General features: G+C 40.8%; 3 protein-coding genes across 5 annotated transcripts; 1 reads left to right on the top strand and 2 right to left on the bottom strand.

The window, feature by feature from the left end:
- Positions 1-1,824: 1,824 nt before the first annotated feature.
- On the bottom strand, positions 1,825-8,754 carry pde12 (phosphodiesterase 12). The gene is made up of 8 exons (XM_074637903.1): positions 7,990-8,754; positions 6,038-6,465; positions 5,812-5,917; positions 4,608-4,752; positions 4,358-4,436; positions 4,107-4,229; positions 3,690-3,895; positions 1,825-2,597 (listed from the first exon to the last, which is right to left on the bottom strand). Exons 1-8 carry the CDS (start codon positions 8,559-8,561, stop codon positions 2,478-2,480), a joined length of 1,779 nt encoding a protein of 592 aa, XP_074494004.1. The 5' UTR covers positions 8,562-8,754; the 3' UTR covers positions 1,825-2,477.
- Positions 8,755-10,573: 1,819 nt separating this feature from the next.
- On the bottom strand, positions 10,574-22,770 carry atp6ap1la (ATPase H+ transporting accessory protein 1 like a). Of its 3 annotated transcripts, XM_074637876.1 has the most exons (9): positions 22,702-22,770; positions 20,154-20,211; positions 16,196-16,218; positions 15,852-15,934; positions 15,372-15,440; positions 13,853-14,007; positions 13,444-13,494; positions 12,464-12,701; positions 10,575-11,841 (listed from the first exon to the last, which is right to left on the bottom strand). In XM_074637876.1, exons 4-9 carry the CDS (start codon positions 15,924-15,926, stop codon positions 11,566-11,568), a joined length of 864 nt encoding a protein of 287 aa, XP_074493977.1. In that variant the 5' UTR covers positions 15,927-15,934; positions 16,196-16,218; positions 20,154-20,211; positions 22,702-22,770; the 3' UTR covers positions 10,575-11,565. The 3 variants fall into 3 exon arrangements, with proteins under 3 accessions (XP_074493967.1, XP_074493977.1, XP_074493957.1); XM_074637856.1 differs by lacking the exon at positions 22,702-22,770 and having other exon boundaries at positions 20,154-20,332; XM_074637866.1 differs by lacking the exons at positions 13,444-13,494; positions 22,702-22,770 and having other exon boundaries at positions 10,574-11,841; positions 20,154-20,338.
- Positions 22,694-25,600, top strand: rps23 (ribosomal protein S23). Its single transcript, XM_074637890.1, has 4 exons — positions 22,694-22,826; positions 24,447-24,606; positions 25,022-25,142; positions 25,412-25,600. Exons 1-4 carry the CDS (start codon positions 22,823-22,825, stop codon positions 25,556-25,558), a joined length of 432 nt encoding a protein of 143 aa, XP_074493991.1. The 5' UTR covers positions 22,694-22,822; the 3' UTR covers positions 25,559-25,600.
- The last annotated feature ends 123 nt before the right edge of the window (positions 25,601-25,723 follow it).

Genomic DNA, 25,723 nt, shown 5'->3' with positions numbered 1-25,723 from the left:
AATCTAAATTTAACCTCTTCTACACAATGGCCTTCTTTATTTGAAAGTAAAAAAAAACTTCATAAAAATTGAATTGAGATAACCTCCCTGATGTTGATATAAGCATACATGTAATAACGTCATCTATCTGATCATTTTGTTTTAGTTTCTATAGGTCATATCCAAACTTAATTTTTAAGTTCTTACATTTTTATTTAAATATCACTTTGGAACTGTAACCTTCTGGAAAGAAAGTGAAGCTTTTATTTTAAAAGCCATATCGCCCAGTTTCCGGTCTGGCTGGCTGAATCTGGTAAACTTGATGGTCTGCCTCTCACTGCTGTCACTGACACGGGGGTGTTCAAATCAGCCGGAGCCTTAAAAAACGCATATCTCCTTAAATTATACAAAACTAAATTTAGAAATGTTTTGTTCTTTCTTTTAAATGATTTTTTTTTGTTGACGAAAAATAGTCCAAATCGTCACGGCCGCCCCACCTATTCCGTAACCTTTATTTGAACGTTATTGTGCGCCCCCTAACATACGGAATAATGGTATGTCCCAAACACTACGGTCCCGCCTCCTCCCGACTTCTGACCAATCAGAGAAAAACAGCGTGGCGATGGAAGGTGACCTCACCGCATTCCCCGCGCTGCATTTACATACCAGTCAGCTGACAGCTGACAGCTGGTTTACCTCCTTTATTCCCTTGATTTTGATTTATCACAAGTCTAAATTACTGTATAATTTAACTTAGTCAAATTGTTTCACATCATTTTCTCATAATTCTTCTGACATAAAAAGTCACAATTTTGACTCAGTACCTCATCATTTTGATTTACCAAGTGTGTTTTGATTTATTTAAAAGGGACTGTTTGTAAGAATCAGAAATGCTTGTTAACAGCGACACCTGTGGCCATTAAATCAACGAAAGTCAGCGTCAGGTATCATGTGCTGGCTCTACATAGACATGAACGAGCATCGCTCAAAACAGTGAGGCGACACACGTCAGCTAAAACCACAATATCACTCTATATTTCACCTGCTTGGCAGTAATGTTAGCTGACCAGACGAAGGTCTCTTCATGAATCACTGCTGACCCTAGTGTTGGCTTTTCCTGCTTCAGCCTCCCGATCGTAGTCAGAAGGAACAGGGAAGATACCGGCACCCGGTCAGAGACGATAACGTTTCTCGCTGCAGAGCCCCGTCACTTCACAAGACACGGAAAACCTCTGTTGGTCTGGAGGAGCTGCAGCAGTTATTTCTGCACAAACGTCCACTGTACATTCACTAGATATTCTCAGAGCTACGAAGTCTTCTGCAGTGTGAAGTGAGCACGCATAAACGTGAGGTGGAGCGAGCTTTGAGTGAAGGCAGGCAGGCAGAGGAGCAGAGTACAGCAGAGACTCCGGCCCTGGAGACCAAAGCTATGGTCTCCCCGCGTTCTGCGACCGTGGCCAACACTGTTTTGCAAGACGGGCTTCACTAGATAGAACTTTGGTGCTTCCGTGTAGTTTGTGTTGGAGTCTCGTCTGAACAGCGGAGCAACACGCGAGCGCGCATGGGACACCGACCCGGATTGATTTATACGTGTAAGAAGTTACAAACAGTCCCTTTAAGTATTTTTTTAATCCATGACGGGAACTTCCACAGGATTATGAGATGTGCCCTAAGGGAATATTTTGTCCCAAGAGGTGCTTCTAAATTTACCCAAAAAGTTTCCAAAAATTAAAGCACCTACTTGTCAGTTACCATCAAATTTATGGCGATATCGTCTCGTTCTGTCTTCGAGTGTCGTTGGAAGTATTAGAATTTAAAACAGAGCACACAAGAATGGGCCAAGAATCTGATTCCTGCTGTACACTCAAACTTTATCAATTTATTCAAAACTTAAAGGACCATTGAGCAACTTCTTTGGCCAAAATAATAGTAATAATAAATACCTTTATTAAAATGTTAATATGTATTGATTACCCATGTCATTGGGTATTGAAGCCAATAAAAATCCATGTGAACTAAAATGCGTCTCAACAGCTGTTTCAGAGGGCGAATAAGAACCAGCAGGAGTCACATGACTTCTGTTGGTTAATATGAGCTCCGATTAACAATGATTATCAACCTAATATGACGCAGTAGTGAGACTTCTGTCTCTTTAAAGAAAAATATCAAGCAATTTGCAATTCATTACTTTTACCATTAACAACCCAAACACTGAACATCAGTGATTAAAATCCATTAATTATTGTAATGTAAATATTACAATATGAACTTAATCACAACATTTCAGTCATATTGTAATTTAAGATCGTTGTCTTGTGTGAGAGTATTTCTCTGCTCGTCTTTCATTGATCTCCAGTAAACCTGCAGGAACACGTTTTCATGCTCAGACTTCATTCAAGTAGAAAGAAAATCCAAAGTCAGGATGGATTTGAAGGAGCAACTGACGGCCCGGTGTTCCAGTGTATTTGTCCAGGTAGTTTGAGGTCAGAGGTCAGAGGTCAGGGGTTCCAGCGCAGGTCACAGATGAGGGCAATGTGGTCGGAGGGATGAGCGACGCTGGGCAGAGCCTCGTAGGTGGTGACCTCCTGGTGGCTGGGCAGAGGAATCACCTGCTCCACCTGCACAGACACACAGCAGCATGTCAGCTTCATTACGTCTGCTCCTTCTCCTTCTATCAATCTATTAATATTCAAATATTGTTTATTTCAAAAGTTTTACTGCAGGACAAAAGATGTCTCCTACTTTACTGACCAGTCCATTCTCAGTCTACTGTGCACCGGAGGCTTCATGTTTCCACATCACACTTGTGTCAGTCGCATACTGAACCTCAACCGGCTTCCAAACTAGTTGCAATGTAACAAAATCATGCTTCTACGATTAATGGTGTTTTCCACCTTCCACAGATGATCTTAAAAAACAACCTTCGGTTGCGTTCAGACTGACTTTATCTGGTCACGTTATGTATCAATCTAGAATATATAACTTATGTTTTAGGTTTAACCCACACTGATCTGTCAGCATAAATGAGTATCAGTAGCGTTGGTAACAGTAATAGTAGTAGTTGCACTAGTAGTGGTAGCAGTAATAGTTTTATCAGTAGCAGCAGAGGCATTAGTATTACTAGTATTAGCAGTAGCAGCAAACAGTATAGAAGGAAAGAGATAAAACTCTGCTGCATTTTGACAACAGCCACTAAATGGCGCTGCGGTAGTGCTGCTGCCATTTTGGACTGAAAACGCCAATGAGTCTGTGGGCATGAATGTATAAAGAGACGACTGTAAATCAGAGGATCTTTTTATTTTTAGGCAAATCAACTTCCCAGTACGAACACTTAAATAACCCTCATTTAAATCATTATGTCCTAAAAGTTGTAAAATTAACTATTAGCTGAATCCAGAGTTATTTTCCTCGACATAAAAAAGTTTAATAAATAAATAAGTAATAAATATAATAGTGTGCATATTTACACTATTTTTTGTTCAACACAGGCTATTTTTTATTTCAATATGACAATAGAATAGAAATAATTTTGTTATACTTTTGTACGGCACTTTGTAGGCGGACATTTAACTGGCGTCCGATACTCGCTTTCAGTCCAAAATGGTGGAAGCGTAGCTTTGCTGCTGGGCGCTGACGTTGCAATGGATCGATCAATTGGCTTTCACTTCTTATAAATATATGTTCTTTGGTAGCAGTGTCAGTAGTACTACCTGCATGCTGTCCGGCTGTATGAAGATGTAGTCCAGGCAGCCGTGGAATCCTCCCACGTAGTTGGTGTAGGCCGGCTGGCTGCAGGCACTCAGCAGAGGGGGGAAGGCAGAGAGCAGCTCCATACCGCAGGACTCATCCGGCCCCGAACTGCTCCAGTCTGCATGCTGCTGAGGAACCAGCGCCTCAGTGAGCAGCTGGAACACACCTGCAGACAGGAAGACGAGATGAACAATGACTCCTCCGCTTCCAAACACAAGATACATCAAGACAACATTGTCAACAAAGGTGAACTGAAGAGTCTGCTGAGTAAAAAAGTTTTTTTTTTTAATCAAGTCATACAAGCTTCAACTGAAGTTAAAAGTGAATGCTGGCAGAGACGGGTGCTACTGTGGCTTTCCCTTTGGGTGTGGAGTTACCTGAGTTAGGGGATGAGTTGAAGTCACCACAAAAGACCAGAGGGGCTCCAGGTGTGACCTCACTGATCACACGAGTCAGGTGTTGCAGAGCCACGCCTATCTGGACCAACCGAACGTTCCCTCCTTCAAAATAAAATGAATTCAGTTTTAGAAAAGTGTTCTTGCACAGATAAAGTGTACAAATCACCAGTCTGCTCTCTTATATCAGTAACTCTAAAGGTGTGTTCCTTAAGAGGAACGAGTCGGTCTACCTTTAGGGTGCCAGTACAGGTGAGTGTTGGCCACACACACCTTCCTGCCTGGTTTATTCAGGTCCTCAAGCACACTGACCTGCAGAGAAACCAGTCAGTGAACACTGTATCACAAACACTGGGGCTGCAACTAACCATTACTTCTGTTATTGATTAGTCCGTCTGTTATTTCTGATTATTCTATTAAATGCCAGGAAATCAGTCCTCTCTCAAATTATTCCCGGTTAGTGCAGCAGGTGAACAGCCGTACCTGCAGGACGGTGGATCTCTTCAGTATCTTGTCCTTCAGGGCGCTGTTAGCAGAAACCGTCTCCAGCAGCGTAGAATAGATGGGGTCAGAGGTCAACGCCTCGGTCAGCACGATGTCATGACGGCTCAGCAGCTTAAACTTTGACCTGCAAAGACAAAATGATGCAATTTTTAAATGACCTGACTTAATCCCAGATTTAGAGGTTTAGAGGTTTATATAAACTAAACACTGTCGTTACAAATATATTTTGGGGCTGTGAAAGAAAAGATAGCTGTCTGATCGCAACATTGGTGGGGCGTTCCTGTGTGATGATCAGCTTTGACCACCTTCGAGTGTGACCGTTTGGAACAACTATAAACACTTTTGATATCAGACGTGATCGGACAACACGTCAAACCAACTATTTCTGATCGAGCGTAACCCGACCATTATTGTCTCCCATTTATCAGGCTGCAGATTCTCCACCACGGGGAGCTGTTCAGTAACCATCACACCAGTTTTACACCTGCTCCACCTACAGGAGAGAAACCCTACAAAACTAACCCTAACCTGCAGCTGTAGACATGTAAAGTCTAGAGGCCTGTACTACAAAAGCAAGTTCAACATACCCAGGGTATCTTCTCGTTATATGGCTTAACTAACACTAACAATCGTGATCCCGCTTAGCGGTCTTACGATGGTAGTTCTTCCTGCATTTGTCAGTTTAAACTGTGTTGCTTTTAGCCTGGATTATGACTTAAAATTATTCGTATTTGTGTAATATTACCATACAATCTGTGCACAGAGCTCTGATTGGTTATCTGAAACATAACCTACTCTGGAGCAGGTTAGGTGTTCAGCTTAAGTTACCACGGCGATCTACCCCGGTAAGAAGTGAACCACCGTCGTAGGACTGAAAACCCAGGGTTAATCCTGAAGTTGCCTCGCTAACCCCAAATCCTGCGTTGTAGTACAGGCCTCTGTTCATTTATGAGTAGAAAAGGAAATAAATAAATGTACAAACTTTCTAAGAGCTAATATTTGGTCTTATACAGCCACCAGCACAATTGCATTTCAATTGAGTGTTTAATATCAACTATTTTGCTATTCATTATTTGTGAATTTAAAGGAAAGCGTAAATGTTGCCACCCCTTGTTCATATTCCGCAAAGTTGTGGCTAAATCAACAACATTATCTTCAGATTCTGGCTGCTGGCAGACCTGACCTGCGGTAGAAAGTGGCCAGTCCTTCATGCTGCTTGTCTTTGATCCTAAAAACGCCGTCCAGACCGAAGGCATCCAGGGCTGGAGTCAGACTGTCAACGAACACCCCTAAAGAGACCAGAGAACATAGTCAGAAAGCAGACTCACGTATCCACCAGATGATGGATCTTTAAAGAAAATGTGGAAACTAACTTTATAAGTAACGAGTTGTGTTTCTGCACTAATTACCTTTATCGACCTCCTGCAGACAGATGATGTCAGCGTTGTATCCAGCCAGCTCCTTCTTGATCAGGTTCTGTCTGTAGTCCAGCTGCAGGGCGTAGGGGGCGCAGTACGGGTAAAGCACCGTCTTGGACAGTTCCGTCTGGGCGTAGACGTCAGCGAGGATGTTGTACGACACCACCCTCACAGCCGGCCACTCCGCCTCTTTGATGGTGTACGCGTGTCGGTTGTCGAACGTGCACACGCCTGGTCCGGCCTCCACGGCTCCCGCAGAGACCAGCTCCTTGGCCGGGCCACTGCGTTCCCCGTCTTTAGGCGTGCAGTGCAGTTTGAGCCTGTAGCCGATGTCCTGATTGGACGGAACGTGGACTCGCCCACGTCCTACCTCTGTCCAACTGCTGTCCTGATCTGGAAGTTCTCCAGCAGCTTCAGGGCTAGGACAACGACAAGAGAGAGAAAAACAAGGACAAGTGTGTTGAATATCCCATAACTTCTTTAAATTTCTTCTCTTTATGCAGCTCAATTTCAGCTCTGGTGACGCTTTCTACTATCCATTATTGCATTACATTATTACAAACTGACTCCAATGTTAGATTAAACATGACCTTGGATTATAGCCTGATCCATGCTGGATTTCTGAGGAACATACCTATATTGAGAGTTTAAATTGATGACGATGATACATATTTTAATCCAAAACACATAAAGTGAGCAAAGATTTTTTTTCGAAGTTGCTGGTGTACGATTTTATTATTTTAATACAATTCAGTAAAATTTATCTATGCATTTATTTTTTACATTTTGTTTTACAAAGTTAGGAAAGCAAAGTTTAAGTCAAGCCTGATTCAGTCATTTCCACACAGTGAATTAATTAAACACTGGTATCGGATCGGTACATAGTATCGTCCGATACCCAAAGCCCAGATATCGCTATCGGGACTGAAAAAGTTGGATCAGTGCATCCCTAAATCTTATTCTGATATATGAGTGATGAACTAATATCGGCCCATGTATCTTTAGTCCTTAGTACTTAGAACATTTCTACCGGCCACTCATGTTTTGTTTGTCACTTCTGAAATCTAGGTAGAACGCTTTAAAATTGTAAACACTGAGTCAGGTGTACCAGACTGTAGAGTTTTGGAATATATCATGTAACCTTAATCCATGACTGCATTTAATTTAGGAATTGCTTCTTAAAAATAATATTCCTTAACATAAGGAAAACCTGTCTGCCATGGTGGAAGGTGACCTGAAGTTTTTATATGCCACAGCCAACATTTACCCTGTTATTTGGCAGGTGCTAATGTCATTCCCTGTTCAGAGGTAGAAACAGAACAATATGGTTGTTGTTCACTCTCACTTGTTCGGTAGACATTGTATTATTGTTTATCTCCCTTTCCTTAGTCTACATACTAAAGACTAAAGATACATGGGCCGATATTAGTTCATCACTCATATATCAGAATAAGATTTAGGGATGCACTGATCCAACTTATATAAATATTCCTTAACATAAGGAAAACCTATCTGCCATGGTGGCAGGTGACCTGAATTTTTTACCTGCCACTGCCAATATTTACCCTGTTATTTGGCAGGTGGCAGTAGCTAATTTAATTCCCTGGATGAACTAACATCGTCCCATGTATCTTTAGTCTTTAGTATGTAGACTAAGAAAAGGGAGATAACAAATAATACAATGTCTACCCATCAAGTGAGAGTGAACAACAACCTATTGTTCTGCTTCTAGTGATGGGGGGGGGGCAGAATATGATAAATACCTCTGAATATATTGTAGTCAGAGATACACCATCCCTACCTACAGACTTGAATCAACTCTTCCCTGACACACTGTCAACACAAAAGTAAACATTATAAGCTTCACACAGGTACAGGCACGCATTACAGGGCTGCTGATTGCAATAGACTGCATGGACCTACTTTCCCAGTGTAATAATCACCTGGTGTTTGGGTCATTTTCTTTATACCAGATGAACTCGCAGTCTTGGAGGTTCCCAAACTCGACCTCCAGGTTGGGACAGACTGGGAATAAGGCCAGCAGGGACCCCGGCAGCTCAGCGTTGGTGAAGGTGGGAGCGTTCCTCTGTACCGAGTATTTAACATCTCCCACCTGCAGCACGGCTCCGTCCCGCCACGCCTCAGAGTTCAGCACCGTGTCCGCCACCTCCTCCCCATCGTGGTAGTACAGCTTCACCACGGCCAGCTCCGCCGGCTGCTGCTGTCCCTTCTTGTTGTTCTTCCTGGACTTCTTCGCCTTCCCTTGGCCCTTGGCGATGCCGTTGGAGATCCGGGCCAGGACCTTCCCCAGCTCCTCGCCCTGGTCCCGCAGCATGTGCTTGTGGCTGCCGTGCACACAGAAGGAGATGGTGAGTTTGGGCTCCCCGGGGAGACACCTCACCACGGCGGGCTCCATCCGGCCGAGGAGGCGGCAGGCTCCGGTCAGAGTCCTCGGGGAGAGAGCGAGCAGGCGGCGGGGGAGCAGTGTGAGAGCAGCGGAGAGCTGGTTCAACATCAAGGAGGACAGCTGGGCTAGTTTAATTCAGCCTCCAGCGGTCTGACTCAATACTAAACATCACACAGGCTTCAGAGGTAAAACCGCGGCTTTAGAAGACGTGTTGTTGTTTTGTTATATCCATAAGAGGTGGAACATCATCTGTCAGTAAACATGGATGTTAAATACCGGTCAGCACTTCACCGGAAGTCACGCTGAGCGTCTTCTTCTTTAATGTTTATTGGCGGTTGCTAAACCAGCATTACCGCCACCTACTGGACTGGAGTGATGAACAGGAGACTGGCAGGAATAAAATAAATAAACAAAACAACAACAAAAATTAAATTAAATTAAATAAATAAAAATGAATAATTATTAATAATAATAACAATAATAATAATAAAATTATCTCCATTATTCCTGTTGCCCCTAAAGGGACTGTTTGTAACTTTTTAAGCGTATAAATGTACCGGGTCGGGACACATGCGCGCTTGCATATGCGTGCTCGCGTGTTGCCGTGTCTCTGCTCCGCTGCCTGCTTGCCTTCACTCAGACAGCGCGCGCGTTCTCGTTGTCTCGCTCCACCTCTAGACATGAACGCGCGCTCACTACACACTGCAGAAGAGTTAGTTTAGCTCTGAGAATATCTAGTGAATGTAGAGTGGATGTCTGTGCAGAAATAACTGCTGCAGCTCCTCCAGACCAACAGAGGTTTTCCGTGTCTTGTGAAGTGACGGGGCTCCGCAGCGAGAAACGTTATCAGCGGCACCCGGTTGGAGACGGTAACGTTTCTCTTCCTGCTCAGCCCTGGCACCGACACGCTTTTCCTGCTCAGCCTGGCCCAGCAGTGATTCATGGAGAGACCTTCGTCTGGTCAGCTAACATTACTGCCAAGCAGGTGAAATATAGAGTGATATTGTGGTTTTAGCTGACGTGTGTCGCCTCACTGTTTTGAGCGATGCTCGTTCAGGTATATTTAGAGCAAGCAAGCGCGAGCCCAATGCTGACTTTCGTTGACTTCACGGCCACAGGTGTCGCTGTTAACAAGCATTTCTGAAAGTTACAAATAGTCCCTTTAAGTAATTAATCAGAAGATTGTTTACTTTCTTAGATGTCTTTCCTAGCAGATTCCCCTTGTAATATTTCCATCATTTACTCCTGATAGCAATTCCCTTCTTTCTTCGTCATATTTGTTGCACTCTATAAGAACATGCTTGAGTTTCCGGTTTATTACAGTGCGTGCATTATCCAGTTGGGTGCCTGCCTATTCTATATTTGTGCAGAAACAAAATAAAATAAATAAAATAAATAAAATAAATAAAATAAATAAAATAAAATAAATAAAATAAATAAAATAAATAAAATAAATAAAATAAATAAAATAAATAAAATAAATAAAATAAAATAAAATAAATAATAATGAGGAAAACTCTAGATTTGTTTAACTAAATCAGTTTCTCTTAAAAACTGAATAATTTTACAGTATATATGTTATCTGCTGTATTCCCCAATAGACCTGACGATGAAAAGTCCTGATGTTTTGCCTTCCTTAGTGACTGTAAAAGGTGATTCCTCTGGATAGTGTAATTCCTGCAGTGTATCAGTACATGTTCAACAGTTTCTGGTTGATTACAATATGTGCATTTCCCAGTTGGGTGCTTGCCTATTCTATATAATGTATTGTTAAGACCTGTATGTCCGATTCTCAGTCGAGTGATGATATTTTCTTCCCTTCTTTTCCAGCCCACCTTTCTCAATGCTCCAACATGTTTTTGTATATTGTACAGATGCCTTCCAGTTTCCTGATCATCCCAGTACTCCTGCCATACTGTGCATAATGTCCTGATGAATGGCTGAACCTCAGCTTTACTTAAAGGGACTTATAATTCAATATTCTTAATTCTGAATGTTTGTTTGGCCAGAATATCTACTTGCTCATTTCCCTTCACACCAACATGAGCAGGAACCCAGATGAATCGTGTAACTGTGCCTTTCATTTCCATCCTATACATTATGAGGAACATTTCATTGATTATATCTGTCCTGATCGGAAGTCACACTGGGCGTCTTCTTCTGCTATAATAAAATATGTCTGCTTGAACGCATCTACACATTTCACTGTCCCCCAGTGGACATAATGGAAATTACACCAGTGGCTATTACTGTAATACCAACATGGAGACCCAAACTTTTCAATACATCATTTTAATACATTTATTAATTACATATATTTAATTTTCTTTTAACTTGTATGCCTTATATTTCTGTTTCATATGTATTCATTCTTTATTTTCTCTTATTTTTTACTGTACATGTGACAAATACAATCTTTTAAACTTGAAATTCTGACATAAATAATCATATACATGAGTGCACACAATATATATATATATATAATATAACCATTAAGTAAGCCAATGCATTTTTAAAGCTAAGCTCGATGATATGAAACAGTTTCATCCTGCATATTTTCACAATAAGAGAGTTTATTATAGGTCATTTTGATTTTATTCTAGCTGTAAGGGAAATTACGTTTGATCATGCATATGTAATCATGTTAAGCTCCCTTGTGTTTGATCATGCTGAATCCTGTACAATGTAAAATGATCAAAGCCATGCAAAATATAAATAAATAATAAATAACTAGAAGCAGCCTCAGTCGGAGGGGGAGGACCAAGCCGAGGTATAAAGAGAGAGAACAGCTTCCCATCAGGGTGCGTATTACAAACTACCCTTTGTCTTGTGCAACATGCTCTGAGCATTAAAAGTGTGACAATACTGTAAGATGTAAGACACACTACAAATGGGAAACAGAACAAAACAAAACATGCATTTTTATTTATATTTTTATTAAATTTGTAATAAAGACAAATGCAGAAATTCACTAATAGGCAAATTAAAAAAACACTAGAAATATAAATTTAAAAAATCTAATCTTGAGCTGAAAGTATACCATCACACCAGGGGTTGGGTACCAGTTGTCGGCATCAAATCAGCTGTGTCTCTTTTTGAAGTGTAACAGTCTCTAATGACCTTCTTGGCTACACAGAATATTTTTCTCAGCATCGTTTTCCATGCAGCAATGTTCAGGCTGCTCAGGGCTTTGGGGGAAGTAGACGTCGGCCTTGTGTTCGTCGTCATGCTCTATGTGTTTCAGGTGGATGACCATGTGCAGGCCGTAGGCCAGGACCAGCAGCAGGATGAGGGACGTGATGAGGCCCATTAGGATGGCTGGCGTCATGAATGTGGCGCAGACGCTCGCAGGAGAAAATGTACCACCAGTGACGTTAAATGCTTGAATCTGAGGAGAGGACAAAGACATTTTTAAGATAATTAGGAAGATAAAATTCATAATGTTCAGAATTCAAGTGTATTGTCATTCATCCTTATACAAGTATATAGTGAAAGAAATCCTCTCTGGAGTCAAGGTGCATAAGAGAAGCATAAAGAGTCAGTGTCAAGTGGTGTTCCATAAATAATAATTTTCATGCAAATATATAAATAAAACTATCCAAGCATTTGTCAATTTTGTATAAATCTGCAGTAACAGATTTTTTTGGCCACTTGAGGGCATCCACAACAAGTTGTGAACACAACATTGACCTATCATCATCTTTGATATGTTGAACTTGTTAGCAAACAGTTGTTTATTTCCACATCCAGCAGTTATGGAGCATTATCATTAATTTGGAGTTTTTGTGTCACCTGATGAATGTCAGTCCAATATTCTCTCTCTTTTAGCTCTGTTTTTGGTCTCCACCAACTCCTGAGGGAAATATCTGTCTGTTTAGCTGCTAAATGCTCCACTATGTTCACCAGCTAGTCTCTCACTGTGGTTGTCAGTGGTTGCTGCTGAGCAGGTAGTGTATAGTGGGTTTATCGGAGCTTTTTGGATGAAAACAACTGGGTAAACGGACAGGTACCTGGAAGTTGGTGAAGGTGACGGTCCAGCGGCGGGCGCGGTCGGTGCTGGGCAGAAGCAGGGCGCTGTAACGCTGCAGGCTGCTGACGTGGAGGCAGTGGTAGGAGGAGGAGGCTGGAGCGTACACATCGCTGGCGTTGAACACGGCCTCTTCAGAGGTGTTGTAGAGCAGAGAGACGCTGTCCACCGAGAACCACCACTGACCTGAAGACTCGTAGAAATTGTTGGACAGCTGCAGTCTGACAGCAGAGGGACAACAGGACACCGTCAGTCCAAACTTTACATTTTACTTTTCAGCTGGTGCTAGCATGGCTGTAGATCTCATAGGCTTAAATGTACCAAGTGGTGTTTTTGACCTCTAGTAGCGCTGTGAGCAGTTTTGTTAAGAGCAGGTCACACTTTTTCTTTGTGCCAATGGTGTCACATTACTCCACTGATCTACAGGAGGTGGTGATGCACTAAGAAACGCAACACTGCACCAACAAAGGCAGGGAAGAAAAAGACTGCAAGCTAGAAAACATGGATGTAAACAATGCAGGTTTCAAAATTTGCTTTGCAAATGTTTTATGAGGGTTGTCAGACCTCAGGGATGAACACAATGCATTTTGGTGAGTAACACTCAATGTAAACATAACCTTTGTTTGTTTACAAGAAAACTCCAAAATAAAGGACCAGTGTGTAACATTTTGGGGGATCTATCGGCAGAAATGGAATATAATATTCATAACTATGTTTTCATTAGTTTATAATCACCTGAAACTAAGAATTGTTTCATTTTTGTTGGCTTAGAATGAGTCCTTCATATCTACATAGGGAGCGGCTCTGCCATGTTTCTACAGTAGCCCAGAACGGACAAACCAAACACCGGCTCTAGAGAGAGACTGTCATGTTTTTAAGTTACCTGAAGGCCACCGCAGTTCTCCAACATGCTTGTGAAGTTATATTTTAGTGCATGATTGGCAGACAGATGGTATGACTGACCTGATGGACAGGCCTCTCAAATCCTCCACATCTCCAAACCTCATGATCAGCCTGGTGAAGACAGACAGACGGACAGACAGACAGACAGACATACAGAGGGTCAGACGTAAGTGACAAAACACTTGAGGTTGTGTGCTCTTGTTACCTTTCGTAACAACATCAGGAACTTTTGGCCTTTTTTTACTTTCACTGGACACACTGTATTGGTCTTGTTATATCTAAATTGGACTATAATCTTGCTGTTGGACATTTATATATTTCAATTATTGGAACAATTCTGTGTTTATTTCTTACAATTACCCTTTGTGTAAGAAGGAGGGATATCACGTTTCTCCCATCAACTAAAGGTTGATATACATCAGACAGACAGGTAGACAGACGGGTCACTCGGACAGACAGGTGTACATACGTGGCCTTATCCTGGCGGCAGACAGACTGGCTGGTGTCGACAGGTGTCTGAGGAGAAAAGGCTCTCTCCGTCAGGTCCAGCTGCTTTTGCTTCTCATAGCGGAGAGACAACTTCCTGGCCTGGAACAGGACGCACGGCTCCCCATCAGACAACACCTGGTGGGGCGGAGGCAACAGTATTATTGGACAACACCTGGTGGGTGGAGAAAACAGTATCAGACCGGCACATACGAGTACTTTGCAAAAAGACAAGGCCACACCCCCTTTTGGGGGAAAGAAAACTGAAGATCCCATAGACTTCAATGCAATTTGACGTATGTTTGGATTGTAATTTTTGGGGAAATGCGTATGCATTCATCTCGTTACACAAACGTTTGTGTTATAGACATGTCTATACTTATTTTGCAACCTTGCCTGAACCTGAGCGTTAGCAATACCTTAATAAATGAAGGTTTGTTTGCCGCCATGTTCCTTTAGTCTTCCCCCGTCCAACACAGTGGCCGGATGTTGCTTATCCAGACATCCCATTAGGCTAAGTGTGGTCTGTAAATAACCAGCCTGTTAATAGCCAACTGTTTGATCTATAGGCTGAGAGTTAGTTGGAGACGACAGTCTGATGCTGCTATAACGTTAATGTGTGAGTGTATTACTGTAGCAGCCTCCCACTCAAGCTAACGTTAATACTAACGTATCGTATGTGCATCAAATCTCAGTGTGGAAGCCTCGGTTAACCCGCTACACAACAGCTTTTCTTCATTTCACATTTTCTCTCCTGTGACAGCGAGTTTCTTTCCCCCAAAAGGGAGAGCAGCATCGGCGATGACGCCATGCTGGTCTGGTCTATAGCTTGGATCCATAAAGCCTCTCTATTATATCTTTTTTAGGACACGGCAGGGGAACAAATGAGAGATCAGCGATTTGGTATTTATTGTTGGTGCAACCACCTACACAACAACTCTTCAGCACAGCGTTATTACTATTACTGGTTTGTTTAAAGTACAAGTTTGGAGACGTTTTTCAGCCTCTTCTGTTTACTCTGTTCTCGTCTATGAAGGACACGGGATTGTTTTACCCCAAAAGGGGGCGTGGTCATGCAAGCCTATAGTATAGTCTTAGTATATGCTAATATCTAGTTTAATATCTGTGCATCCAGGACATGTTTAGCTTAACACAAAGATTGGAAGCAAGGGGAAACTGCTAGCATGAATGAATTCACCTAGTATATAATTGTCAATACCAAACTGAGGTTATAACAGGTGAAATAATTAGCAATAATATTCTAGACAAAAGCTGCTACTCATTTTTGACCATCTTCATGTTGACAATAAGACATAATAATGGGTAGATCTAGATAATGGATGGGTTGAGGCTGGAAATATGTACATTAGATTTATTTGAATTAGGATTATACACCAGCAGTGTCCCATGACTGTGTGTTGTGAAAGACGGTTTTATTTTCTCAGCCATTTTACTCTCTACAGAGTTTACAGCAGCTGGTTAATCGTCTGGAGACAACCTACCATGAGGGGAGGGAAGGGAACTGCAGCTCCTGGCATCTGAAGTAACTTCCTCCGGGACACATCTGGAGACTGAAGAGGAGAATAGAGACAGGGACAGAGGGAGAAACATTACTTTTTTATCAGCTGTGAATGCATGTGAATGTTGACCAGACACTCCTGACTGATTCATCCAATACCTGACTGATTCCATGAATGTAAACACCTGCATCACCATGACCTCTAAGGCATCATGCTTTCTTTCCTTTACACTTCATTCCTTTCCTTCAACTGATCTTAAGGAATGAAAATCTAGAGTTTTTCCTCAGCAGTGAAACTAAACTAAAGTCTCTTTCACAGTGTCAGTGCTGAGTGACTCTTGCCAACTTTTACTTTAGTACAAATCTGAATGAAAGATTTGTGATGCTGTATTTTACCACCAGTTATATTAGTAACAGTACTTCTATATGAGTAAAACACTGTTGTTCTCCACTCAGTGTTTACCTGCTGTAGTCTGAACGGTTGGTCTGCAGACATCAAACGCTCCTCCATCCAAATCCCTCCATCACTCTGAGCCATCCCTTCATCTGGAGAGACAGTCAACAACAGGATGAATTCTCTCATTTTCATAAAAGAAATCATATATTATGGGTTTTACAGGATATACTTTACGTAACCTATTATATCCCAACTATGAGCTTGGGGAGCAACTACTGAATAACACAAGATGGATAGATGGATGGATATAGATAGATAGATAGATAGATAGATAGATAGATAGATAGATAGATAGATAGATAGACAGATAGACAGACAGACAGACAGACAGACAGACAGACGGTACTTACCATATACTGGAGACACAGCAGCACTGTGAACAAGAGTGACAGGAGGATCAATAAATAACGTGAATATAAAATGACGTTTATCATCATGTCCTCTTTCCACTTTTAATCTCTCACAGTGTCCTCTATTTTCATTGGTCTGATTCTCTCTTTTGAGGTGACATATTTAATAATTGATCATATCTTGTGCTAAATGTCTCTCAGTGTCTGCTGGTGTCTTTGAGATATTGTTTATATATCTGCAATGATTTCATTTTAATTTTTTTCTCACTGAGCTGAAATCTTCTTTTCATCGCTCACTTGTAGTTTTTTTCATTAGTTGTTATGCTTGATTTGTTTTATTAATTATTAGTTTCTATTCTAGTTTGTTGTAAAAAATACTGTCAGTATTATAGTTTTTTGAAAAAATTCACAAAGATGTCTAATTCAGATTAGATTTTGTCTTTAAATAAATAGTTATAGTAACGACTGTTGTTTAAACCTCAGAAGAAACCAAAACAAAAATAAATGTCCAGTTATAACATTAGATAATACAGAATAGTTTCTTATTAAAGCCAAATTAATAACTAGTGCATATTTAGACAGAGTTGAGAACTGTTGATAGTTACTAGTAAAATGATAGTATAATGTAACATAATGACAATGTGTTAAATCACCCTAAACAAAAACACATTATGAAGGTTAGAAATAGAGGAGAGAGGAGGGATGAACCCATGGATGTGTGAACCTGAACTACCCAGAATGCAGCTCATTAGTCCAGTGACCCAGTTGTCCAGCCGGTGGATTAGTGTTTAAGATAACGAACAGAGTGATCAGTCTGGAACAGAGATGTTCTGTTGCTGAGAGGACCCACTCTGACCCAGATTACAGAGAGAAAGACTCTTCTAGTAGAAAAACAATGGATCAAGTTTGTTTGTTTATTTTTTATAAAAATATGCAGCACATTCAGGTTTTATATGAAGAAATTTGAGCCTGCAGATCAACAGGTCGAGTGAGGCCACGACAAGAATAGAGCTTCAATACATCCTGAACTAAACCATCTTCATGACAACTGAGCAACTCCATCTGTTGAGGAAGGCCAGCAGATGTAGTTAAAAGCTTCAGAAACATCAAGTAAGTTGGACCTGATAACTTTAGTCGAAAGCATGTGTTGATGTAGGACCTTCCACTCATAGTTAGAAAATTGAGAACAAATTTGAAGCGCATTTTTTAACCATATCTCCTGACAACAGAGGGTGTCTCCTGAGCACTCTGTGGTTTAGGCCAGTGGTTCCCAAACTGTTTCAAATCAAGGACCCCTAAACTGGCACAAATTAGACCACAGATCCCCATTCGATAAGATTTTGTCCCGGGGTCCCCCATCTGATTGGATTTCTGCTTTTAGATGATTTATTACAGAACGTGTATGAAACCCATGACCAAATAGTTGAACATTCTGTCATTGTGTTATTATGGATGGAATTATAGTGAAAATAAATTATTCCCCTTTTTGCTGGGGACCCACTGGAACCCCCTCAAGGACCCCTGGACTTTGAAAACCACTGGTTTCGGCAAGGTTTGGTTAAGGTTAGTGAAAGATGGTTTCAGTTAATGTTGATAAACACTTTGTGTCTTGTAGGTCACTGCAAACTTTTTCTGTATTAAACCAAGACCATGACGTTTCTCTGACCCTTAAACCTGCAGTAGGCAGTATATTTTTGGCATCATTGGGCAAAAATTCCATAATAACCTTTCAGCATATTGTAATTCAAGTGTTCTGAGAGATAACTAGACTACTGCACCTCCTCAGGCTTTAGAAAATCTAGCCCGTGACGGGAGACTTTGACCAATCACAGGTCATTTCATTGAGAGAGCGTTCCTATTGGCTGTGCTCCGGTCATGTGACCAGAACTTGGTGTTCTTTCACCAGATTTCACAATGGCGGCGGCGTCACAAACTTTCTAATTTTACAGCTAAACCGTGCACTACAAGATGATTCTGAAAACATTTGAGGAGAGAAATAGACATTAACGTAACATAATATTGATTCATATTTGATCAGCGCTGCCTAGTTTGAACGTTTGGTTGGAGTTCACGAGTGATTGACAGCCGGCTCTCATAGACAGCAGATGGACAGCAGACCTCAGATCAGCTCTTACTGCTTGTTTTCCTCCGGTAGGTGAAATCTTGCAGATGCCGTTAGGAGCACCGGAGGAACATGATTTTTTTCAGGTTACCTGTTTCATGTACTACTGTCACGATATAGCAACTGTTTTATAATAGAACTTTTTTTTTATCATATTTGCTGGAATCTCGCCTACTTCAGCTTTAACCCTTATCCCCGTGCCTAAAGATAACCATAAAAAAGTTTAATAGGCTAATCCTGTAGATGCCATGAGAATATTGTAGGCCATATTGCAAAATCAGATAATTTGGCGGAACAAAATGTAATACTTTGTCACAATAGTCTGAGTAATGTAGCCTGATCCAATAGAAAATAGTCAATCTAATCTAAATGAGCCCAGCGCATGCTCCCCCTCTGTTCAGGAACATTCTGCCTCTCAGGGTGTACATCCTCTCAGTAAATGTAGAATAAAACATGTTTCTCAGCACATAATAAATGGATTATAATTGTGCTTTGTTTAGAACAAGAGGCATAGAGTCGCCAAATCCTCCCTGACTCACTGACAGACAAAAAAAAGGTTTAGCTCCTCTTCTTTACCTAGTCAGAGACCTGGACTGTGGATTGTGGGATTGCACTGATTACATAATCATACAGACACACATGGGCCATGTAGGATGGGGTGGCTCTCAGCCAAAAGGAGATTTTGCAGCTTCTCCATCCTTTTACCATCAGCAGCTGCAAGCTGTAAACAATTACACACCACAAACAGCTGCCTATCTACACATCCAGTACAGAGAGACATTATCATCCCATTTGTGTTTAGTTCATGTCAACACTATATCAACACTAAGAACGCTGGTTCTGAATGATTCTGCGTAAATCCGGATTATGCATACAGATTTTTTTTTAGGTCCAATGCCAACATTTGTACAATTCTCCCTTTTAGGGCAAGGTTAGGGTGAGGCAACTAAACCGCAAGTCAACGTTTGGGGAAAATCGTGGCTACAGTTATTAAAAAATGTGAATGTTAATTTCAGGCTAGCAACGGGACACAAACACCTGGCTGCATGAAAGACGGACGTGCGACTGCATAACTACATACTGGGATACTGGTTTGTATCCATTTGATTATGTCCAATATTCACTCTTCTTTTAGCTCTAGTTTATTAATAATAATAACAATAATAATAAAAATAATAATACATTTTATTTATAGAGCGCTTTTCATGAAACTCAAAGACACACTAGTCCCAGAGAACTCTCACCAACTCTGCAGATACACCAATGTTTTTGTTAGCCTCTTTTTAGCCACATTTACTGTTTGGTTCAGTCTCATTACATCTCATCAGCGTCATCTGATAAACCCACTGTACACTACCTGCTCAGCATCAAACAGCAGACAGACACAAATAGCTGGTGAAGAAAGTGGAGCATTTAGCTGCAGATATTTTTTCATGAGTTGGTGGAGACCAAAAACAGAGCTAAAAGCGAGTGAATATTTGGACTTCAGTCCTTCCAGTGGGATGATAACGTTGCTCTGTGTCAGCTGGATGTGAAACTAGGTAACTGTTTGCCATAACTACTTTATAAGGTGATAATATGTCCAATGTTGGGTTTTTAGATTGTTATTCTGCCCCCAAATGACGAGATGAAAAAATCACTTAATGCAGCTTTAAAGAAACAACATACACAGTCATTGAAACCACCCTGTGGTGGGACTGACATGCAGTAGAAACGCATCAGTAATCTTTGAGCTTGACTCTTTGTCAAGAGTCAAAGATTAGAGCGTCACGAGAGGTCAAAAACAGCAAGCATCAAGGTAAAACATCATTTCTGTCTCTCTGTGTCTTCACTTACCGGTCAGCATCTCGTCGGTCTAGGCAGGCAGACGACTGCAGATGGAGGACGAGGAGAGCTAGGAGGAGGATGCAGCAGTGTTTCCATGGTGAAGCCATCGCTGTGATGACCAGAGTGTGATGCCAGCACACACTATCCCCCTCTCTCCCCCTCCTAATCTACTTTAATCAGCCCACCGCCTTTAAGCCCCCCTGACGGACTGATGCATCAGCCAATCAGGACAGAGCAGAGACAGAAAAGGAGAGGCAGCCCCTTCTGTTCCCACATTTTCTCATTTTCAATTCAGCTCAGACAAAATTCATTTCATCTCAGCAGATTAAAGGTCATCACAATGGCGAGTACACCAACAAAGGACAGTACAGGACAGTGAAATTGCCTTGAATCTAATACAATTTCAGACATGGAATACAAACTTGGTTGGTTTCTCATTCATTTTCATAATTCATTGCATTATTCTACTGCCTGTTTTATAAAGTACAACACTTCACAAGCAAAGAATAACAATACATTAAATTGGGATTAATTTAGCTTCCTGTTTGCTGATGGATAATTGAGAATATAGGGATGAGTGCTGGTCTGATTATTACTGTGGTTGCATAGCAGGAGTCGGCAACCTTTTTGATAGGGAGGGAAATTTTTAATCAGTGTGCCATTACATTAAGGTTAACATTAAACATGCTAAATGCGAGATTGGGAGCATGTCTATTGCCTCTGCACGGCTGTCAACATCAGCTAGCCAGTGGGGCACGCTCACATGCACTAAAAGCATGTGCGGCGGTTGGCCTGGCTATGTCAACAAAGCACGAAGAAGCTCTGATTACAACACACACAGAGGGAGAGCGACTTCACTCTGTGCTCAGGTACACATTACTCCTCTATATCTTTACATTGCAAATAGTTGTTTGCTGCTTTATTAGTGCTCTGAATATCCTATAGAGATGTGTGATGTGGGTGGGGGAAAAAAATCAATCAAACAAAAACAATCTCTTGCACACTTATTGTTAGTGTGACATTGGTTAAGCTACCGCGTGCCAATAGTGGCACACGTGCCTAAGGTTTACAACCACTATTGTAGAGAATAGCCTCCTGTTTTGTGCTGCATCACAATGTGAAACAAGACTAAGACCGTGGAATGTAACTAAGTACATTTACTCAAGTACTGTACTTGTACAATTTTGCAGTACTTGTACTTTACTTGAGTATTTCCAATTTATGCTACTTTATACTACTACTCCACTACATTTCAGAGGGAAATATTGTACTTTATATTGCAGATTTAGATTACTAATATCATTTTTAAATCAATGAATAAATTACGATATATTATATAAAATAATTCAAGTACGTCTTCCACGACTGACTACGAGTCTACATCCATGCTGCTGTATGAGTGGAGCTGTACATTTTTCATAGCTACTTACGTTTGTCCATCAGAGAACACTAAGAGGTTTAGTTTTACAATGTAATTTTTATTTTTTTTAAGTCTGTTTATGCAGTGTGTACATATATATAAACAGAGCACCAATGTATCATTATCAGATTTTTTTAAACTGTAAAATATCGATGAGGCCAATACCAATATTGGCATCTAAAATCTAACAGCCTTTGCATCTGTACATAACAATATAGTAAATAATCCAAGCCCTATAGTAACCAAAACATTTTTATATAATCTTGTTACAGGAGGGGAGTTGCAAATGTCACATGGCCCACAAATGCACAGGAAGCGATCTGCAAATGAACAAATAGCATATGACGTGTAGAAATAGATGCACAAATGCGTGTTTATCACTTTACATGTAAACCTTAAAATACGTATTTACAGAGTAAGTTATGCGTATTTGCAAACCGCCCTGTATTTTTGTGGATGTGACTTTACACAACACAAATACAAAAATACATGTTTGTGGATAGTGAAATATTTGCAGATCATGGTACACATTTGTGGAATGTCTTTTGTGGGTTACAACTAATAAAGTCCAATAAAAACTTCCATAACAACCTAAAACATCAAGAATAAAGACGAATATTTTAGATAAAACAAATTATTAGATTGATGTACGATTTAAAAAATTAAAAAATCTCAAAACATGTTAAAAAACTGAAAAGTTTGGAGTAACCTTTATAAAATCTGCATTTATCTAAATAAAACAGATCTAGATAAAATCAGATCACAGTGCGGTAAAAAAAAAAGTATTCCAATATTTTTTTCTGTAGGCTATTAATTATAAATGCATACAATAAAACAGCCTACAGATTTTGCATCTGTACATAATAATATAGTAAATAATCCAAGACCAAAAAAATTTAAAATAACCTATGAGATTAAGAATAAAGATGAATATTTTAGATAAAACAAATTATTAGATTGATGTAAAATTAAAAAAAATCTCAAATCATGTTAAAAAGCTGAAACGTTTGGAGTAACCTTTAAAAATCTGCATTTAGCTAAATAAAGGTTATGTGGTAAAAACAAAAAGTAATCCAATTATTTGTTTCTGTAGGCTATTAATCCTAAATGCATAAAAGAAATGGACATAGTTTTTACCTTCATGTGATCATTTCAGTCAGGCATTCTCTGCAGCTACTCCCGACGGGGTCCTGAGACTAGACATTGCCGCGGTGCATGCTGGGCCCTTCCTTTCGATCCCAGGCTCTCTTCAGCAATCATGGGTACGACTCAAACTACCTCTAAACACTCCTTTAATCTGCTCTCTGCGGGGTTATTTCACCTCACTGTCGTTTATGAACATGTTACAAACTGTTTCTGATGTGTTTGTGGAGGAATAAGCTCCTCGGTAGATGAATAAACGACCTCTTTAACGGGTCCGTTTCCACCGCAACGTGGAGCCGCCATGACAACGGCCGAGCTGCGCGTTAGCACCGTTAGCTTAGCATAACTCCCTTCTGCACGTGTAACTGTTCATTATCAGTATAGTGTTGAGTTAAGCAGCGTGATGCCGTAATGACTGAATGCCCCGTGCTATCGTGTATATAGCCTCAGATTGTGAGTGTTTAGCTCAGTGTTAGCTTTATTATAGGCCTTCATGTTTGTTCAATACTGATGAACAGTAAAGTCTAATGCAGTAAACTAATGTTTAGTGGCTGTAATGTTAGTAATAGTAATCTGGAAACTGTCACAATTATTCCTAGGTTTTTGACTATAATTGTTAGTTTGTTGTTGGTGTGAAATCGGGACAGACGCGTCAGTAGTTCCTGCTTGTGCTGCTGTAGTCTCCCAGTGTGTTGTATTTGTTGTATAACATTTAAATCTAGTCACAAATCTTCTTTCAGCATCCCTGATCTTTGGAAAACTGGGCTTATTGTAAGAAAGAGTCATGAGAGAAGTTGTTTGTTCTGCATAGGGATGTCACGGTACCAGTAATCTAGTAGTCGATACCAATACCAGTGAATTTACACGATTTTCGATACCAGGGTAAAAAAAAAAATCCCATTCAATTCAACATGCACTCTTTTATTAAAACATTTGAACATTACAAAAACAGGCATGTAGCCTTTAAGTATTTAAAACAAACAATATTGTCTGGATGTCTGTCTTTGAGGTGCTTTGCTAAATTGGAAGTATTTCCTCCTTTGGATAGAAAAGTACGACGGCACCGTTACTACACCGCATACTGGTTTTTGCGAATCTGTTATTACTCCTTGTAAATCCACCTTGAACGCAAAGTACTTCCATACCCGACTCTTGCCATTTGTTTTCTCAACGAGTTGAAGCGGAGGTAACGCTGTGGCAGCTGTCATCTTTCACGTCTCGTGTTGTTGTTTTTTTCCGTGCTGTTACGGTGTTCTTCTTCTTCCTTCGTTTCACGGCAGATGAGAACACTTGTAAGCGTGTACTGCCCCCATTAGATCCGGAAGAATCGCATCTCCACTGACTCCGCTCCGATACCAAATGACCATTACAGGCATCGTTGGGTACCGAAGAAAACAAGTACCGTCACATTTTTAGAAATTTGGTACCGAGTTGGTACCAAAGTATCGATTCTCGTGACATCCCTTCTATAGAGTCATGAGAGAAGTTGTTGTTCTGCATAACACAGCGATGGTGATGTTCACTCAAACAAATTTTCAACTTTCAACTCTATAATTTGTATGCTGCCGCCACAGAATAGGATAGCATACTTCTGTGTCTTATTAGAGAGTTAATGTTTTTTGTTGTTGCATAATTTTAAAGGTTTTTGCAGTTCTGCTGCAGCAGTGTGCAGTTTAGAGACCATAACAATTTAAAAATCTATGCCAAAAATCAATCTGAGAATACCTTTTGTCTTCCAGGAAAGTGTCGTGGTCTGCGCACAGCCAGGAAGCTCCGTAATCACCGCCGTGAGCAGAAATGGCACGATAAACAGTACAAGAAGGCCCATTTGGGCACAGCCCTGAAGGCTAACCCCTTCGGAGGAGCCTCCCACGCCAAGGGAATCGTCCTTGAGAAAGTGTGAGTACCGTGAAACCTGCTGAACCTTAAGTGACTGAAGGTGGAGTGATGGCTGATTGCAAAACACTGTTAATGATAAAAAGGCAGGACAGCTAGTCATTTTTAGGCTTTTGACTTTTACCTCAGACAGAGTTGACCAGTTAAAAGCATTCGAACCTTCACATTGGATGTTTCAAACTCCAATTACCCTGACAAGGTTGTTCTGTTGGTAATGCCACTGAGAAAAAACAGCAGTCTTTTCCTCTCCTCTCCTCTCTTCTCCATCATACCTACTGGAAATTTCTGAAGTCACTGTCGAAATGTTATTTCTGTGAAGTCAATCATAATTCTCCTCACATTTCCTTCGAGGTAATTCCAACTGTTTTCATGTTCAGTTTAAGGTTGTTAAAGACTGTTATGTGTTTCCCGTCTGCAGTGGTGTTGAGGCTAAGCAGCCCAACTCTGCCATCAGGAAGTGTGTGAGAGTTCAGCTCATTAAGAACGGCAAGAAGATCACCGCCTTCGTCCCCAACGACGGTTGCCTCAACTTCATCGAGGTAAATGCCCGCCCTGTATACATCCTAACAGCAAAACAAGCAGTTGTAATGTGCATAATCGGCAGCAGAAAGCTTGAGCTAAATTAAACTAAATTAATTCAGAGGTCCAACTCAGTCAGAAAATAGTTGGCCTTCTGATTTTACAAAAATGAATTGATGCAGCTTTGTGTCTGTGTAGTGCTGCTTTTGTTTAGTTTTGCCAAATCTATATATAGATGCATAAATGATTTTCACTGACCACCCTCTCTCCTTTCCCTTCGGTCCTGCAGGAGAACGACGAGGTTCTGGTGGCAGGATTTGGACGTAAAGGTCACGCCGTTGGTGACATTCCTGGAGTTCGTTTCAAGGTGGTCAAGGTGGCCAATGTGTCCCTGCTGGCTCTGTACAAAGGCAAGAAGGAGAGACCCAGATCATAAAAAGTTGGGGCAGAAAATGAAATAAACATGTTTTCAATTACAGTCTGGTTGTTTCGTGTTATTTTTTTTTGTTACTTACAATTGTTACTTTTAAAAGGACTTCAATAGCATGAAAATGACTAAACGCTTACAGACTTGCTGTAAGTTAGCAAAACGGGCTAGTGC

This window comes from Sebastes fasciatus, chromosome 1 (genome assembly GCF_043250625.1).
Source record: "Sebastes fasciatus isolate fSebFas1 chromosome 1, fSebFas1.pri, whole genome shotgun sequence".
Classification (NCBI taxonomy): domain Eukaryota; kingdom Metazoa; phylum Chordata; class Actinopteri; order Perciformes; family Sebastidae; genus Sebastes; species Sebastes fasciatus.
The sequence above is the reverse complement of the archived record's forward strand: the minus strand, read 5'-3'. Positions and strand labels throughout refer to the sequence as shown.

What these genes read in the sequence shown, in the direction of transcription:
- pde12 (XM_074637903.1), bottom strand. Translation starts at nt 8,561, where the DNA reads ATGTTGAACCAGCTCTCCGCTGCTCTCACACTGCTCCCCCGCCGCCTG. An exon ending in CTGGCCACTTTCTACCGCAG is followed by an intron (nt 4,753 to 5,811) that starts GTCAGGTCTGCC and finishes TTGTCTTTGCAG; the next exon opens with GTCAAAGTTTAAGCTGCTGA. An exon ending in AGAGATCCACCGTCCTGCAG is followed by an intron (nt 4,437 to 4,607) that starts GTACGGCTGTTC and finishes GTTTCTCTGCAG; the next exon opens with GTCAGTGTGCTTGAGGACCT.
- atp6ap1la (XM_074637856.1), bottom strand. Translation starts at nt 20,251, where the DNA reads ATGGCTTCACCATGGAAACACTGCTGCATCCTCCTCCTAGCTCTCCTC. An exon ending in AACCGTTCAGACTACAGCAG is followed by an intron (nt 15,441 to 15,851) that starts GTAAACACTGAG and finishes TCTCCTCTTCAG; the next exon opens with TCTCCAGATGTGTCCCGGAG. An exon ending in TTGAGAGGCCTGTCCATCAG is followed by an intron (nt 12,702 to 13,443) that starts GTCAGTCATACC and finishes CTCTGCTGTCAG; the next exon opens with ACTGCAGCTGTCCAACAATT.
- rps23 (XM_074637890.1), top strand. An exon ending in GGAATCGTCCTTGAGAAAGT is followed by an intron (nt 24,607 to 25,021) that starts GTGAGTACCGTG and finishes TCCCGTCTGCAG; the next exon opens with TGGTGTTGAGGCTAAGCAGC. An exon ending in GTTGCCTCAACTTCATCGAG is followed by an intron (nt 25,143 to 25,411) that starts GTAAATGCCCGC and finishes TCGGTCCTGCAG; the next exon opens with GAGAACGACGAGGTTCTGGT.